Source organism: Monodon monoceros, unplaced genomic scaffold (assembly GCF_005190385.1).
Source record: "Monodon monoceros isolate NGI ecotype Baffin Bay Population unplaced genomic scaffold, NGI_Narwhal_1 Super_Scaffold_17, whole genome shotgun sequence".
Lineage (NCBI taxonomy): Eukaryota > Metazoa > Chordata > Mammalia > Artiodactyla > Monodontidae > Monodon > Monodon monoceros.
In genome coordinates this window covers 21,652,732-21,670,308 of record NW_021703773.1, presented here as the reverse complement: position 1 = coordinate 21,670,308, position 17,577 = coordinate 21,652,732, and the positions used below count along the sequence as shown (strand labels likewise).

At 44.1% G+C, this 17,577-nt stretch overlaps 1 protein-coding gene and 1 long non-coding RNA gene across 7 annotated transcripts in view; one reads left to right on the top strand and one right to left on the bottom strand.

Annotated features, from left to right (window-relative positions):
- Positions 1–7,228: 7,228 nt before the first annotated feature.
- Positions 7,229–8,898, bottom strand: LOC114897465. Its single transcript, XR_003794146.1, has 3 exons — positions 8,674–8,898; positions 8,312–8,380; positions 7,229–8,183 (listed from the first exon to the last, which is right to left on the bottom strand). It is a non-coding gene; the product is annotated as an uncharacterized LOC114897465 (long non-coding RNA).
- Positions 8,891–17,577, top strand: part of SNX25 (sorting nexin 25) — a 110,280-nt gene continuing 101,593 nt past the window's right edge. For all 6 annotated transcript variants that reach the window (XR_003794144.1, XR_003794142.1, XR_003794145.1 and 3 more), the window contains exon 1: positions 8,891–9,298. Coding sequence is in view for 1 of the 6 variants with exons in the window: in XM_029226225.1 (XP_029082058.1) it covers positions 8,933–9,298 (366 nt within the window). In the remaining 5 variants the exon portion in view is untranslated. The remainder of the gene's footprint in view (positions 9,299–17,577) is intronic.

Sequence of the window (17,577 nt, the reverse complement as noted above, 5' to 3'; positions counted from 1 at the left end):
TCCACGCGGCCCCGGCAGCGGCTCGAGCTTCCGGAGGCGGAGAGAGCGGAACTGGAAAAGAGGTCGCAAGGGGACGCGGCGAGTCCCGTGGGAACGGGGCGGTGCCAGAGCCCCCGCGCGGCGCCGCTCCTCGCGGCGGGCGTCACAGAGCGCGGCGGGCCGACCCCGCTCCGGCCGGCGGGGGGCTCGAGGCCTGCCCGACGACCCTCCTCTCGAATGGCAAGGGACGCGGGAAGAGAGTGATCTCCGCGCCCTCGGCTGCCCGGTGCCCCGCCAGGGTGTTACTGCTGCTGCCTCTCGGCTGTTAACCGCAGTGCGGGTGGACCTAGTTGTTGCAGTGGCTGATGTCATGGGGAAAGCTGCTTTAATTATCTTGTACCCGAACAGCAGCAATGATAATAAATACGAATGCGGCTGTGTCTGTGATTATTTCTATCAGCAAAGTTCAGTTCAAAGAATTAGCTTTATGGGCCAGGGGCTGGTAACACATTAGAAAGTCCTCTGACTACTCGTAAATGAGATGGGTAGTTAAAACAATTTAGGAGGGGCTCCCCTGGGGCTCCCCTGGTGGCGCAGTAGCTGAGAATCTGCCTGCCAACGCAGGGGACACGGGTTCGAGCCCTGGTCTGGGAAGATCCCACATGCCCCGGAGCAACTAGGCCCGTGAGACACAGCTGCTGAGCCTGCGCGTTTGGAGCCTGTGCTCCGCAAGAGGCCCGCGCACTGTGATGAAGAGTGGCCCCCGGTCTCTGCAACTAGAGAAATCCCTGGCACGGAATCGAAGACCCAACACAGCCAAAAATAAATTAATCAATTAAAAAAAACCAACAACAATCTAAGAAAGATGATTTCTGTCCAATGTATTGAAAGCAGCAATTTTTCGCTTTTGAACTCGCAGGCACATAGTAGATACGGTAGAACAATGGTGCCCCACAGATGCCCACCTCCTATTCCCAAACTTGTGAATATGATACTTTACATGGCAAAAGGGACTTTGTGATTAAGGATCTTCAGATGGGAAAATCAACCTAGGTTATCCCAGGTGAGCTCAATGTAATCATAAGGGTCCTTATAAGAGGGGAGGCAAGAAATTCGGGGTCAGTAATAAAAGACATGGCACTAGAAGCAAGAGGTTGTAATACACAGCATGGTGACTAGTTAATACCCTCTTGTATATTTGATAGTAGCTGAAAGAATAGATCTTAAAAGTTTTCATCCTAAGGAAAAGAAATTTGTATATATGTGAGGTAATCAATGTTAACAAGACTTGCAGTGATCATTTCGTAATATGTACATAAATCATTTTGTTGTACACCTTAATGTTATATGTCAATTATACCTCAATAAAACTGGGTTAAAAATTTTTTGTTTTAAAAAAGAAGCAGCAAGAGGTTGGAGTAAGGGGCCGTGAGCCAAGAGTTGAAGGCACATCTGGAAGCTGACAAAAGGAAGAAAGGGGATTCTCCCCTTGAAGCCTCCAGAAGAAATGCAGCCCAGCCCATACCTTGATTTTAGATTTTGACCTCCAGAAAGGTAAGAGAATAAATTTGTGTTGTTTTAAACCGCTAAGTTTGTAGTAATTTGTTACGGCAGCAACAGGAAATTAATACAACAGGTACCCAATATTTTTTACATGAAAGTATAGGGAAAGGAACTGGTTAGCCGTATCCTAGGGAGTCTCATTAAGGAATTGGCTCTATTTTTGTTCTTCATTATGCATTTTGTACTTATTGGTCGTAACTACCAACAAGCACAGAGAATCATTTCTCTGTCGTTTTAGGAGGCTAAAAGGAAGGATTTCACTTAATTTTGCTTGAAAGAACTATGCTGACACCATTTTCCAGGGATGGTTGTCCACCCTGTGGTCAGAAGTTTATTATACAAAGGAGTTGAATAGCCATTTCTCCAAAGAAGATGGCCAATAAGCGCATGGAAAGGTGTTCAATAGCATTAATCATTAGGGAAATGCAAATTAAAACCATGAAATATCACCTCACACACATTGGGATGGCTATTAAAACAAAACAAAACAAACAGAAAATAACAAGGGTTGGCAAAGATGGGGAGAGATAGGAACCCTTGTGCATTGCTCCTGGGAATTTAAAATGGTGTTGCTGCTGTGGAAAACTATGGCAGTTCCTCAAAAAATTGAACACAGAATTACCATCTGACCTAGCAATTTCACTTCTGGATGTATACCCAGAAGAATTGAAAGCAGAGTCTCAAACAGATATTTATACACCCATATTCAGAGCAGCATTATTCACAATAATGCTTCCGAAGGATGGAAGCAACCCAAATGTCCATCAACAGATGACTGGATAAACAAATGTCCATCAACAGATGACTGGATAAATGTGGTATATACAAGTAATGAAATATTCAGCCATAAAAAGTAACGAAATTCTGACACATGCTACAACATGGATGAACCTTGAAAACGTTACACTAAATGAAAGAAGCTAGACATGAAAGGACAAATATATGATTCCACTTACATGAGGTACCTAAAATAGGCAAGTCATAGCAACAGAAATTAGGGTAGAAATTCCCAAGGGAAGAAGGGAATGGGGGAGTTATTGTTTAATGGGTACAGAGTTTCAGTACGCAATGACAAAAATATTCTGGAGATGGATAGTGGTGATGTTGTGCAACAATGTGAAAGCATTAATGCCACTGAATTATATTAAAAATGACTAAAATTGTAAATTTTGTGTATATTTTACCATGATAAAAAAATAAGATTATAATATCTCAAGCTTTAATTTTGGCTCTTTTCTGTGCCATGAATTTGTAAGTTTTGCCCTTTCCCTGATTTTCTTTTCCTGAAGGAGCATCTATATTGAATGAATGAACCAATGAACTATATTGTAAATAAGCTCCTTCATGACAGAGATTTTATTTGCTTTGTTCCTCTTCATAGTTCATATGAGGTCATCAACTCATAGGTGAAAAAAGGTCTTTCCCCAAATTCACTGAATCTGGACTCTTTTGTCAGAAAAGATGTAAATATTATCCCTCCTGTCCTTTTTAAAAATTGTTCCTCACTTATTTGTAAACCTCCCGAAACAATTAAATAGAAGAAATTCAGAAAGCAAAATGACTTAGATTCCCAGGAAAGGTAACATTTGAAATTTCCTTAACTCCCACAAAGCAGAAATAGCTCTCCTCTTGTCACCCTAGAACTCAGTAATACCTTTCTTATAATATGTATTACATTACTTTATGCCTCCCTTCCCCACCCCCTTTTTCCTCCCCCCACCCCAATTAGACTGTGAGCTCTTCAAGGACAGAGACCGTATTTTATACTACTTTCTAGCAAAGCCCCTGGCTAATATTTTTGGACTGAGTGAGAGAATGACTAGAAGTCACGTACTGCCTTCCAGAAGTTTACAATCTATTTAAAAGCTAAGTATGGAATTCCCTGGCAGTCCAATGCAGGGGGTGGGGTTTGGATCCCTGGTCAGGGAACTAAGATCCCACATGCCGTGTGGTGTGGCCAGGAAAAAAGCCAAATGAATACCATTATTATTGTATTGGTTTTGTAAGGACATTTTCATGTAATGTAGAAAGCAGTTTGTTTTGTCCTTTGACATTACTTTTAACTATTGTATTTGAAGGATAGCATAATGAAGGAGAATCCTATAATTTAGGTCCTACCACCAACTAGCTATGTGATTTTGGGCAAGTCATGTAACTTCTTTGAACCTCAGTTTCCTCATCTGCAAAATGGGATTTTAATATTTAACTCTATATTCCTTTATAGAGTTGTAGTGAGAAACATATGTTTTAAAAAGGATTTCTGAAAGTTAAAGTTCCTGTTCAAATATGAAATATTTTTATAACTGTTATTTTGTCTGTTCAATTATTCTAGATATATTTTCCTAGAAGGATAACATTTATTCATTGAAAAATATGTAAATTAAGGGCCTACTCTGTGCCAACCCCTGTTCTGAACTGTGATTAATTCTCTAATACTAATTTTTACTTCCCCAAAATATGTTCTCTTTCCTATAGCAAATAAATGACAAATCAGAGACACTGGCTTCTTTTAGGTAGTGTATAAAAGCTTTATACAGGGCTTCCCTGGTGGCGCAGTGGTTGAGAGTCCGCCTGCTGATGCAGGGGATGCGGGTTCATGCCCCGATCCGGGAGGATCCCACATGCCGTGGAGCGGCTGGGCCCGTGGGCCATGGCCGCTGAGCCTGCGCGTCCGGAGCCTGTGCTCCGCAGTGGGAGAGGCCACAACAGTGAGAGGCCCGGGTACCGCAAAAAAAAAAAAAAAAAAGCTTTATATAATCTTAAATGCATAGCATTAATCTTAAACTATTCAAGATCCTTTCCTAACTTATGCAAGTACGTGTAATAATTGTGCGCTGCCTACTTTATATTTTATTCTACTCATGACAAATATGAAACAGCATATAAGTCAGTTCAAAGTTTTTCAGCGTGCATATATTTTGGAGAAATTAGATAAAAAGTAAACAATTTATTTTCTTTCTCTATAATCTGCTGTCCAATAATACTGGATATCCAAATCTAAATGAGCTTATAATTTTCTTTTATGCTTTGTGTTTCATAGCTTGAAAATGTTAGGGTAAAATAAGGCTAACGGCTACATCACCAAACTTCCAGCTGACAAACATAGTTGTACACTGCCTCCTATGTCCCTATCCTTATCCAGGCTCTTTTCTCTATCTCATAGGTAGGTGGAAGCAGATTATGAACAAGAACAGGAACAAGAAATGTGAACTTTAACATGTTTGAGGGATAAGTCCTTAGATGCTACTGATTTTGGTGACCAGCCGGATGATCCACCAAAAACTGATGAGAATACTCTGTCAAAGTAAATTGTGGTGGGGTGTTAAAGTAATGGAACCAATGAATTACACCTCCCAATGTTTAACTCCACACATAGGCCCCCTCTCCTATTTAACTCCTGGTTGGGCCATATGATTTGCTTTGGCCAATGGGATGTTAGCAAACGTAACACAAACGAAAGCTTAAAAAGAATTTGTATATATCACATCTCTGAGATTGTCATGTGAAGAAGCCCAAGCTACCTCTTGGAGGATAAGAACACAGGGAGCAGGGACAAAGCCATCTCAATGGAGGCTCCATAGCCCAAGCAGCCCCAGCTTATGCACCAGGAGATCACAGCGTTGTTAGTGACCCAGGCAAGAAGAACAGAACTAACTGCCCAATGACCCCAGCCTAATCGCTGACCTACAAAATCATAAGCAAATAAAATGGTTTTTATTTGGTGGTAGTTTGTTATACAACAGCAGATAATTGACATACTCTATTTCCCTAAATTTCAGGTCAACACTTAAGTAAATTGAAATTATCCTTTTTTGTGTGTGATCTACCCTTGTCAATTCTTTATCTTGATACCAGCTAATTTAGTTTACAATACTTTCCTTTGTAATTCTCTTTCTCTTTGAAGATTAATACAAAGACACTTCTGCCTGAAAGTTTCCCAATATGAATAATTTTACTTACTAATAAGGAGCCCCACTCAGCATAATTTATATATCTGTGTTCTAAAATTTTGTTCAGATTCACCTTCCTCCTCAAAATGCTGCATGTGTTTCCTTTAAGCTTTAACAGTCTACTTTTTTTTAATAAATTTATTTTAGTTATTTTATTTATTTTTTTGGCTGCATTGCATCTTCCTTGCTGCTCGCAGGCTTTCTCTAGTTGCTGTGAGCGGGGGCCACTCCTTGTTGCGGTGCGTGGGCTTCTCATTGTGGTGGCGTCTCTTGTTGCAGAGCACGGGCTCCAGGCGTGCCGGCTCAGTGGTTGTGGCTCGCGGGCCCTAAAGCGCAGGCTCAGTAGTTGTGGTGCACGGGCTTAGTTGCTCTGTGGCATGTGAGATCTTCCCGGACCAGGGCTCAAACCCGTGTCCCCTGCATTGGCAGGCAGATTCTTAACCACTGCACCACCAGGGAAGCCCTACTATTTGTTTTTAAAGTATTTTATAATTTTTTCACTTTTATTTTTTGAAGTTTGACCATACTTATATCTGTATTTTCTGTAAATCACACTCTGCTTGAAAGTTACAGAAAAGAGAGGTTAACGGACCTGTTAGGGTCTTGCACTGAATCAGTAGGAGAAACTATAATGATACCTAGGTCTTTTGATTCATGTTAATACCTATTCACAATTTTACCCAAAGTGGTCAAAGGCAAATACTGTGGTTTTCTCTCTAATCCTGTGGTTACCTTCAAGGAGAGCCAGGGGGGTTAAGGAGAAATATACTAAATAGTGAAGGGGAAGATGCATCACATATTTTGACAGAGATTGGGTGTTGTCTACCTATTTACACTATCTAATATTTTAAATGTCAAATTTTCACTTAATTTGTCCTTATAATATCCCAGTGAGTTCAGACAAACACCATTCCCATCTTACATAAGAGAATAATGAAGATAGCCTGTGGAGCATTTAATTATAACCCATCAGAATATGCTGGCCATAAGGAATATAAATAAGGCATCTCTACTTAATTTGGTCTTTAACTTAGACCTGGTAGGACTCAACACCAACTTCTGGGAGGGAACACCGGATTCTAATTTAATACCCGACTTCTCCCTCAATACCTCCTGATCCCAGGCACTCCCTTGTATATCGTACCACCTCTCAGTGTTCCTCAGACCTTGCACAGGGTAGAAACCCAACTACTACTTGTTAAGTAAATGTTTTTTTTTTTTAAGTAAATGTTTGAATTGTCAATGCTGACTTAGCAAATACAACATATACTTTAAGGAAGTTTTCTGACCACGAATGTACATTTATCCAGATCTGCATTCCTGGCAACAATATACAGGTGTGTTGGAAAGATCATGGTCTTAAGAGTTACAGACCAGGTCTCTCAATAAAAGATAGTTTCCCCTTTACTGATTGTGGTTTTACTGACTTTAGTGATTATTATAAATCACTTTGCACTTGTCAGGGGGCTGGCTAAGATACGAGCCATACTCCCAAAGCAACAAAACTAAACACTTTTAAAAGCATGGAATACAGGTACTAAGCTCATGGATTTAAACCCTGTTTTTTCTCCTTTGGAATAAGGGATGACGAAATGAGATAGAGTTTTTACGCCTGCGCGCCCGGAGCCTGTGCTCCGCAGTGAGAGAGGCCACAACAGTGAGAGGCCCGCATACCACAAAAAAACACAAAAAAACACAAAAAACCCAATAAACTTTTAAAAAATGACAAATGTGAACATATTTATTTTTATATAGGTACATAAAATAATTCATTTCTACGCTGTTTTGTTAGAGCTTAATATTAGGGATAATTTTTTTTAGACCTCCTACTTCATCTCCCACTTGAAATCCATGCCATTCCAGGAAAATTTATTACAATGATGTGAATACATGGGTGGGCTGTTTATGTCTATGGACACTGGTATTTCTTCTTTTGATTAATAACCTCTTCGATAATACTTTGTTTTAAAAGAATAAATATCCACTAGTTTACTTTGTATGAATGTTATATATTTTCCCCTCTGTTGAAACGACAGATATTGCTTATAGAAAAACCCAGTATAGTCACAGTATTTGAAAATATATTTTAATGCTTACTTTTCCTAACTATGTTTCCTGGGAAGCAGGATATAACTCAATTTATTGGGAAACAATAGCGCTTTTAAACTGTTGAAATTCTTCATGACTGCTGCATGGAGAGAGTTCTGGGCTTTTGCTTTTTAATGTTTCCCGTATCCTTCTCGGCTTCGCTCATTTGTTTACCTCTCTTTCCCTTTCTTCCCCTTTCTATTGTTGATTTGCCCTCTCTATCACCCCCTTTTAAATTATCATTAACGTCTTTAGAATTCCTTTATTCATTAAAGATACATCTGCTGCTTTTCTGGCGTTCATAATTTCTAGTATTTCGCATGTTGGCATCTTCTCAGTAAGCATTATCTGTATATTAACGCTGGGACCATGATAGGAGAAGAAAATATGTACTCTCAAAATTATCTGGACTACTTTCACTTGCGTGGGTAGTAGCATTTGTACTGAATCGTCGGCGACAAAAATACAGGGACTTGGAGCCAGTGACTATGGCAGCTGTGCACACCCTCTGGCACCAGGCAGACTTTTTTGGGCCTTTCCGTAAGAAGGAATTGCAGGCTTCATCTACTGCTCCACATTTGTCTGATTCCGTTCCTGAGGCGGCTGCGTGGGAAAGAGAAGGTTGTTAGGAGAACTGTGTTAAAAGTGAGGCTCAGGAACGGTTGCCTATTTAAATAGCAGGTGCAAACGGCGCAGAAATTTTGCGGGCTGTAAGCATGCGAGGAGGTTACCTGTCAGTGATGCGCGGGGAGAGGATTAAGGGATCACCTGAGCTCAAGAATTACAAACGCTTCTGACACCTGCAGCAAAAATGTCCATCAACAGACGGTATGCTGGGGGAGGGGCGGGGAGGAGCGCAGGAAGGCAGTTTTCGCCGGGATTGGCGGCGCCCCTTCCCCGCTGGGCAGCGGCGAGTCGGACCCCGCCCCCGCACCGCGGGTGGGCGGCCGGGCGGGGCGGGGCCGGGCACCTCCCGCAGTCGCTCATCGGCCGCTGTGGCTCTCCGCCCCCTTCTGACACGCACTCCACGGCCGCCCCCGCCCCCGTCCCCGCCCCCACCCGGCCGGCTCGAGTCCCAGCCGGGTCCGGCTACCTGGGCACGCCCGGCCGGGCAGCTGAGGGCCCGGCGCCGCGTGGCGGCGCTGAGGGGTCGCCGAGAGGAGCTCCGCGGCGTCTGTTGGAGCCGTTCCCTCGTTGGGCCGCCGGCGAGGGCATGAGCGCGGACTCCCTCTGCCTCCAGAGCGGCGGGAGCGGCGAGGGGAGAAGGCGCCGCTTGGAGGCCACCGTCCAGGGCAGCGCCGGGGGAGAGCAGGGCGGGAGATGTGCCTGTCCTTAGCGGCCCAGGAAGCAGCATGCACCCCGAGGCCACCGACAGCAGCGGCGCCAGCCTCACGGAAGCCCCGGGCGAGCGGCGGCCGGATTCCCGGGAGGACGCGGCAGCCCCCGGGGGCCCTGGCGGCGGGAGCTGGCGGGCGCCGGTGGCCGTGGCCGCCCTCGCCGCCGTGCCCCTCTGCTTCCTGGGGCCCGGCTGCTGGGAAGCGGGAAGCGCGGGGCCGGGCACCGTCCTGCTCAGGCTCAGCCTGTACCTGGGCTGCGCTGCGGCCGCCTTCCTGCTGGGGACCTTGTTCTCCCTGGTCTGCCGGAGCCCGCAAGCTCCGCCGCCCGACTTCGCCGCCGCCTGGAGACGGCTGGCCGCGGCCGCCCGCCGCCCGCCGGAGGTGAGTACGGGTCTCGCCGCCGCCGCCGCCGCCGCCGCCGCGCGCGCCCGCCCGCAGCCTCGCCCGGCCCGCCTGCTTCCGGCGCCCGCCGCCAGCTCCGGGAGGGTCGGGGGTCGCGGCGGGCCCGTCTTCTCGGCCCGGCTCGGCGGACGCCCGAGGGAAACGGGGCTTGGGGTGGGCCGGCTCGGCGGGGAGACGCTCGTGTCCCTTCGGCCCCCGCGCGGGGCGGGCTCCGGGCTCCGTGGGTTTGCCGAGATGCACGTTAGTAGGCGATGTAGTTGCTCGACACCATCCTCATTTCCAGCCTCGGTAGTTGAACAATCCTTCCAGACCTTCGCTGTGGCTCTGCAGCTAGCGAGTGGGAGCGAGGGGAGCGCGGCGGTCGCTGTACGCAGGCGCTGCGCCCTGGGCTGGTCATTACCTTGGGTTCCGATAACCGTTCCCTGTCGGGATGACTTTATGCCCTGTTACAGACGAGGAAGCTTGACGCAGAGGGGCTGACTTGGCTTAGGTCACCCACCCGGTACCTCATGCCCAAGCCTGGGTACACTTTTTACCACGCTGTCCTGTCTTCCACCATGTTAAGTATCGCAGTTTCAGTGATTAGGAAGGGGATGCCCGAAATCACTGTACTTTGCGTCAAAAGGAAGGCTATCATCAGTGAGGTGTGGCGATATAGTAAAGAACGGTGGTTATATAGGGAATATAGGGAAGGACAGTATTTTAAATGAGCTCTTCGCTTCCTTAGTGCCAAACCACTGCTTCCCCTACCTCCCAGCATCCGTCTCACCGCCCTATTAAAGAAACTTGATTCTGTCGTAGCTTGACTCTTCCTGCTTGACTGAATGATACTGTCATTAAACTGAAATTGACCAAGAACTCTGGGGTAAGGGAAATAGCAGTGGCTCAACTTCCCAAGAATATTTGTTGGAAGTGTCATTACCCCCTGGGTTTTGTGTTTGCTTATGATATGACCTGCTTACTTTTTTGTGAAAATCATCACACTCTTAACCAAAAGTACCGTTTCCTCAGTGTGTCAGTTCCGAATGCAGAGCTGAGATAATGGCTGAAGGGTTGTAGGTAAAAGAGTGGGGCATCCTCACCGTGTAAGCTGAGTAGCAATTCAATATAGTAAGGAACAGGAACTTCTGTTTTCATAGTCTCAAATTACGTAGTTGTGTTTATTTCTCTTAAAAACCTTCACTCAGCTGTCCATTTTTTCATATCTAATTTAGCAAGACTTGGTGAGTAGGTGTATTTTTCCTCCTGCTTTTTCTCTACAATGATAAAAAAAATAAAGATCCCAAGATTTTACTAGTTGGTTTATCGATCTGTGAATGACGTTAGAATTCTTTAGAGTATTGTAAGACGTTGTAATTCATTCAGGACGTATTTATTGAGTATTTTATGCCAGCCAGGTATTATTTTGGAAGCTGGGGTTGAATCAACAAGGCAACAGCCCTGCTTTCTGGAGACTGTATACTTATGGGGGAATCAGGCAATAAATAAATGGAGTTACTTTTGGGTAGTGGTAAATGCTTATGAAACCAAAAGTAACTAAGAGTCAAGTGATTAAGAGTGCCTGATATGTGAGGGCAGGAAGTTTAGATGGTGGGGTCAGGGTCAAAGCTGTAGGATTGCAGCTCACTCTGAGGGCTTGGAAGCCTAATGTTGTGGGTTACCTCCCCTTTTCCTGGAAAATACATCCCCTCAAACCTCCCAACTCACTTGTACCTCTGGTAAAACTTGGGTTATCATCCGGGAAGGTGCTTTAGTAGAGGAAGCAGAGAAAATACTACATTAAAGGTGACAGAAGATGAAGCAGCATATGTAATCTCTCACGTATACTACCCGAAGATTTCAGGCAGTAGAAGAGGTGAAGTATGATTTAAGGAAAGTAGATTATTGGTCATTTCTTTTTGAATTCAGATTCCTACAATGTTAAATAAGAAAATAAGTACACTAGGATGTTTACTTTCTAGGTTGTGTTACTTAGAATTGAAATGCATATTATTCACATAAAATTATATATATATATTTACAGTACCAGTGCAGTTTACTCAAGCCTTTTGTTGTGCTGTATTTCCAATAATTTATGCTTAAGGTTTTAAAACAATGTTCTTTATGAATGGAAGCATAAGCATGTGGTGTAGTATAAACTGTCCTTTCTGTGGTGGTAGGAGCTGGACCACACCGGTCATCTAACATAGGTGGAGGGGAGGCTGTTTTGGAGTGAACCAAATGGTGCCTCTTACAATACAGTGACTACTTCACTACAGAAGTTTTGATTCAGCATTAAGAATCCTCATTTGTTCTTACATATTTTGGGTTCTTCTAGTGTCAGCTAGACGTGTCAGACACGGGGATCTATCCTATCTGTCCATCTTTCCTTCCTTGTCTTTCCTTTTTTTTTTTTTCCTTCTTGGCTTCCTTCTATAGAGGAAAAAAAATGCATACACTATTAAAAGCAGGCAACCAGAGAAGCCTAAACTAAAAGGGAAAAGGTGTTTTCATGTCTAGGAGTGTTCAGATGCTCCTGCATGCTTCACAAGCTAGTTATGGGCTGTCAACTCTATGCGGTTAGGACTCATGACTGACATCTTTTGTGAGTGTTTGCTGATGATAATGAAGAAAATTATGTCAGTGTGCAGTCACTAACTCTGTGCTTTCCCCCTTCAGTTAATCTAATATTTACTGGGCGTCTCTTATGTGCAAGGATTTTGATTTTACTTGGCTGGGAATCACTATTGATTAAAGTGGTAAAACTAAATTTTCATCTCGGGTAGAAATAACATCCAGTGGTATATTCAGGTGGCAAAAACTTGTGTAAGGTCAGAAAGGTTGATGGTAAAGTCTTGACAGTTGCTACCTGGGCCCCACTTTAGAAACACTTGGGCTTTTTGTAGGCCAGCTGACTGGAGCTGTGATGCCATGGGGCTGGCTTGCTCCTGGGCAGCAGCTGCTAGCCCGCCTTTGCTGAGTACGCTGCCAGAGTGTGGTGTTCCGAGTCCAAGGTCGTAGTTTGGTCTTGTGCCAGGCCAGTTAACTCATGCGGACCAAGAGCCTTAGATTCACTAGCCACAGTTACTTGACCCTAGCACATGATCTAACCAAGGCAGCAGCAAGAAGAATATGGGAATAGTGAATCAGTAGTTCAGAAAACTTATTTTCATTCCTGGACCAGCAGGATCTAAGTGCATCTTCATAGAATGGAAAAAAGGGAAATAATTTCTTACATTTTGGCGATAGGAATAAGAGGGAATAACTTCTTTAAATGTCAATCATGGGCTTCCCTGGTGGCGCAGTGGTTAAGAATCCGCCTGCCAATGCAGGAGACAGGGGTTCGAGCCCTGGTCTGGGAAGAGCCCACATGCCGCGGAGCAACTAAGCCCGTGCGCCACGACTACTGAGCCTGCGCTCTGGAGCCCACGTGCCACAGCTACTGAAGCCCGCGTGCCTAGAGCCCGTGCTCCACAACAAGAGAAACTACCGCAATGAGAAGCCTGTGCATTGCAACAAAGAGTAACACCTGCTCACGGCAACTAGAGAAAGCCCGTGCGCAGCAATGAAGACCCAACCCAGCCAAAAATAAATAAATAAGATAAATAAATTTTAAAAAGTCAATCATTCACATAATAATTATGGATTTTTCTCTTTTACATTGTATTTTATTAGATACTTCTTGATTTACATCCCATTAAGTTAAAAAATAAGCAGTTAACTAATGAGGATTGGAGGGCTGATGCAAGAAAGTCCACAAGTCAGGCGATTAGTAGCATATGGGAAACTGAGGTCCATTGCTATGTGAAGAAAACATTAAAGACTTTTCCAAGTTTAGACAGATAGCAAAGTTCAAGAAGTTCATCAAATCTCTTACACATTTACTGAAGATCTGCTGCATATCTGCTTTTCTGATCTCGTGAGATCAGTTTTGGCCTAGTTAGTTGCTGAGTGTCAGTGCCAGGCACATAAGTAAGTTCTCTGTAGATGGATTTTTGTCCTGAATGAATGGATTATTGTTTGAGATGAGAACAGACTTGAGAATCCAACTGACATTTTTAGATTTGAAGTTTCAACCACAGTTCCCTAGAGAAGGGATCATAGTCTTGCAGTAGGTGTCACTAAGAGCTTCGCTAATTGCTTTCTGTTAAGTGCATGGCAGTGTTTTTAGTGTTGGGGAGGAATCAAAGGTGAACAGACTCTCCCTGTTCCCGTCCTCTCGGGCTGAGTAGATTAGACTGATAGGGAAGACTGGAGGGGAGAGCAGATGTTTGTAGAGACAGTAAAAACATTCACACAGCAACCCATGGTGCCACTTGGCTTGGGTAGGACTTCTAGAATCCCTAAATGAGTTCTTTTACCAATACAAAAGTGCTTTTGAGTAAAAACAAACTTGATTTAGTTACTCGAGGGAAAAAGGAAAAGAAACAAGACTTAGGGAGACTATACACAGCCTCTTTGTGACTTCCCTTTATTATGCTAATGTGATAAACTAATCCTCAATAATTTGCTAGTGGATAGTGGCATAATACACTTACTGTCTTCAGAATATTTGATTGTATTTTGACTGGGGGATTTAAGTCATGGTGGCTACTGGGAAAAATGTTTTTGAGGAAGTTGGCTTTTGAGACCCCCTTAAATCTACCTAACTCTGTAGTGTAAGGTTTGTTTGCCTTAAATTCATTCTAATCATAATTTTTAAATTTAACTTTTTATTCAGGTTGTACAGTCACATGGCTTTAATAAAAACACATATAACAAGATATGCAGTGGAAAAAAAATCTCCCTTCCTTATAGGCAGCCATTATTAACAGTTGATTATTCTTGCAGATGTATATTATGTATATACAAGCAAATACAAATATGTACTCAAAAACGGGAGCTTTTGATACCGATAATCTCTTGATATATAAACAGTGATTACACATAAAGGAAAATTATTTTCTGTATCTTTATTATGAAGGAACTATTTCTAAGGGTTAGTAAACATAAGAAGTTATATATGAATAGTGATAACTTCAAAGTAGGAAGCTACAATACACGATTAAACCTGGACATAAAAAAAATGCTCATCAAAACTAGCAAATGTATTCTAAGAAATGATGTGTGTGTTTTTGAATTTAGCAAAACTGTCTGAAGGCGGCAATATATATTTTCACAATTTGTACAAAACCAAAACAAACCCAGCAAATCGTTTTAGAGACGGAGTACATGTACTTTTTGGGTTTTGAGTTGCCGGCGAGTGTATGAGATGAATCCTCGGAGGTAGGATTGCAGAGGTAGTTTGGGCCAGGTTGTGGAAGTCCTCAGCTGGGAGAGTAGGGTTGGATTATAGTCTGTAGTTGGGGCAGCTACTCACACTTTCTGAGCTCTGGAGTGTAGCATCAGAGCTGGGCTTTAGAAATGTTAAATGGAAATGTGATTGGGAGGGACTCAGGAGAAACACTGATCAGTTGCAGTGATAAATAGTGAGAGTTAATGAAGCTGTGTGAATGGAGTCTGGAGGTGAAAAGTCAAGATTGAGTGAGACGGTTCTTTCATGTTAATTATCAGTAGTTATTACAGATTGGTTCAAGAATCTTTTCTAGAGTATCTTAACATTCCCTCTAAATAATAAATTCAAGCCCCAAACCAAAGGGTCCTACTGTTTATTCACAAATGTGAAGACCAAAGTCTCCAAGCTTGAGTGGTCTGCTTGGAACCTAAATTCTGGTCATTCCCAGGAAGCTTATTTCTAACTCCCTTGGATCTTAGCTGCTTTTGCTTTGGGAACATGCTACGATGTCACCTTAGTAATTGAATGTTGCCTGCTTAAAAATATCTTAGGTTTCATTTCCTAACCTTAATATTTTGGGGGTAGGAAGTGCCCTAGATTCCTTAGAATGTATGAACCCTGTGCAGTCAGAATAGTGCACACAATTGTACTTAAAAAAAGGTGACTCAGCAAGTTTGGTGCTGAGGGCTTAGACTTTAGGAAAGGAAGTGTCTGTAGAAGGCTGTTAGTATTAAAATGATGGCATACAAACTTGCCTTTTTTTTTTTGCAGCTTTGCTTCTGAAAGACTTGCAAACTTGGAACTTGTATTTTTACCAACTTCACTGTTAGGTCACTTTCTAAATGAGGGTTGGTTGTTTGGGTGGAGATGACATGACAGGGGTAGATAGGCAGCCTTTCTGAGGGACTCTGCTGGGTACCCTGGGGGGCCAGGGCTTGGGTTCAGTTACTCACTCCTACACCCTCCTTTAGTCCTGGGGTGTGTTATTTAGTTTCTCTAAGCACAGTGGGGCTTTCCAGAAAGCCCAGTGGGGTTTGGTTGCATTTTGGTGGGCTTTTCAGCTCAGATGCTGCTTTGGGAGAATGCAGTTAGGAGAGTGAGCTGTGCCAGTCTGTCCCCAGGGCTGGCCCGTGCTTATCAGTGACTCTAGGTACTGGCCAGTCCTGGTACATTTGTCAGCCTGGGGTTTCCATGTATGAACGCCATGAGCTGGATGTAGAGGAAAATGAATATGGTAACTCCAAGTAAAATGCCTCCGAGGCCAAAGGGGAAACCGGAATGAATAGTGCATTTTTAGAATAAGACACTGGAACTTGTTTAGGTCACTAAGATCTGTTTAGTAAGCTTTCATTTTAGTGTAGAATACACTTCTTGGAAAGTTGGATGCATTTTTAACAAATACTCATTTCTAAAGTTACCTGAATTTCTGTAGTTCTCACCCACCTTGTATGTGTGAGTGAGTTTACATTAATAGCAGTAACTCAAATTGTCTAGGGTTTGCTCCTGTCTGCTCATGCAGGACCGCATCCCGCAGCTCTCCCCTCATTTCTGCCAGCCCACAGGCAGTATTTATGTGTTTATGAATATGTTCACTTATGTTCTTCCGTTCCTGGTGCCTGCAGAACATTTGAGAGAGCCTTCTTTCTGTCACCCGTGCCAGTCTGTGAAAAAGCACATTTCTTCTTGGGCTACTGCTGTCTCAGTCCCCTAAAACTGGATATCCAGGCATGCTTGGTCCTTCTGTTTTGTTTTTGTTTTTCTCCTGAGCCAAAGCCACTTTATGTGCTTTTTGGAAGTTGAGAATGTAGCCTTGTTTCTTTCACTCGGGTATACTTAAAATTTTTTCTTTTTTACCGTGTAATAGAAGCTGAGGAGCTTACGTCTCTGTTTGCATCTCCTATGAAGACAGCCCCATCCCTTTTGTCTGGCTCCTTTCTGTACCTGGCTCAGAGCAGCCCCTGGGGTCAAGCTCGGGCTTTCTCTCCTAGCTCCAGAGCTTTCTCTGTCTCCAACCTTGAGCGGCTACACACAAGGCACCTCCCAAAGGCCTCTTCCTCGTATACAAATATATTCCAACAAATATACACCTGAGGGCCATGTGCAAACCCTGCCAACTTGTTAGGTGTGGAATTAACACCTTAAACATCCCAGAAATGTGACGTGTTTTTCCTGACTCACAGTTGTTAATCTCATATTCCTTCTGATTTTTTTTCCCATTTCACTAAACCTTTCTGAGATTGCAACCCCTAGATTCGCTCAGGAGGTTGCTTTGTTTTCTAGATTTGAATTTTGATCATCCTTGAGGTCCCATTTTTGGAAGTATCTCACTCTTAGGCGGGCTTCCCCGGGGACCCCTGCAATAACCATCTCTACACGGAGTCGAGATTTACTCCTCAGGCTTAGACTCACTTATTCAACTGCTTAACTTGACCTTTCCACGTGGTACCCTCAGAGGTGCCTGAAAGTCAACAGGTCCAAAGCCCCATCTGTCTTGTGATCAGTGTCTCCGTCCCTCTCCCATTGCTCCTTGCGTCAGTGACTAAGCACCTCCGAAAGTCCTGCAGCCAGAAGCCCGAGTCCTTCCTGACCTCTCCTTCTCCTTCCTCCCCACGTGCACTCCATCCTCCAGACCTATCTCCTTACCTCTTGAGTATCTTACATCCATCCGCTTGTTTCCATCTCTCCTGCTTGGTCCCAGCTGCCATCATGTGCCTCCTAGGTGACTGCAGTAGCCCCTCAGTTCATCTCTCTGCCTCCCGGTCGGCTCCTCCAATTCCTTCTCTTAAAAATGCACACCCAGGGCTTCCCTGGTGGCGCAGTGGTTGAGAGTCTGCCTGCCGATGCAGGGGACACGGGTTCGTGCCCCGGTCTGGGAAGATCCCACATGCCACGGGGTGGCTGGGCCCGTGAGCCATGGCCGTTGAGCCTGCGCGTCCGGAGCCTGTGCTCCGCAATGGGAGAGGCCCGCGTACCGCAAAAAAAAAAAAAAAAAAAAAAAAAAAAA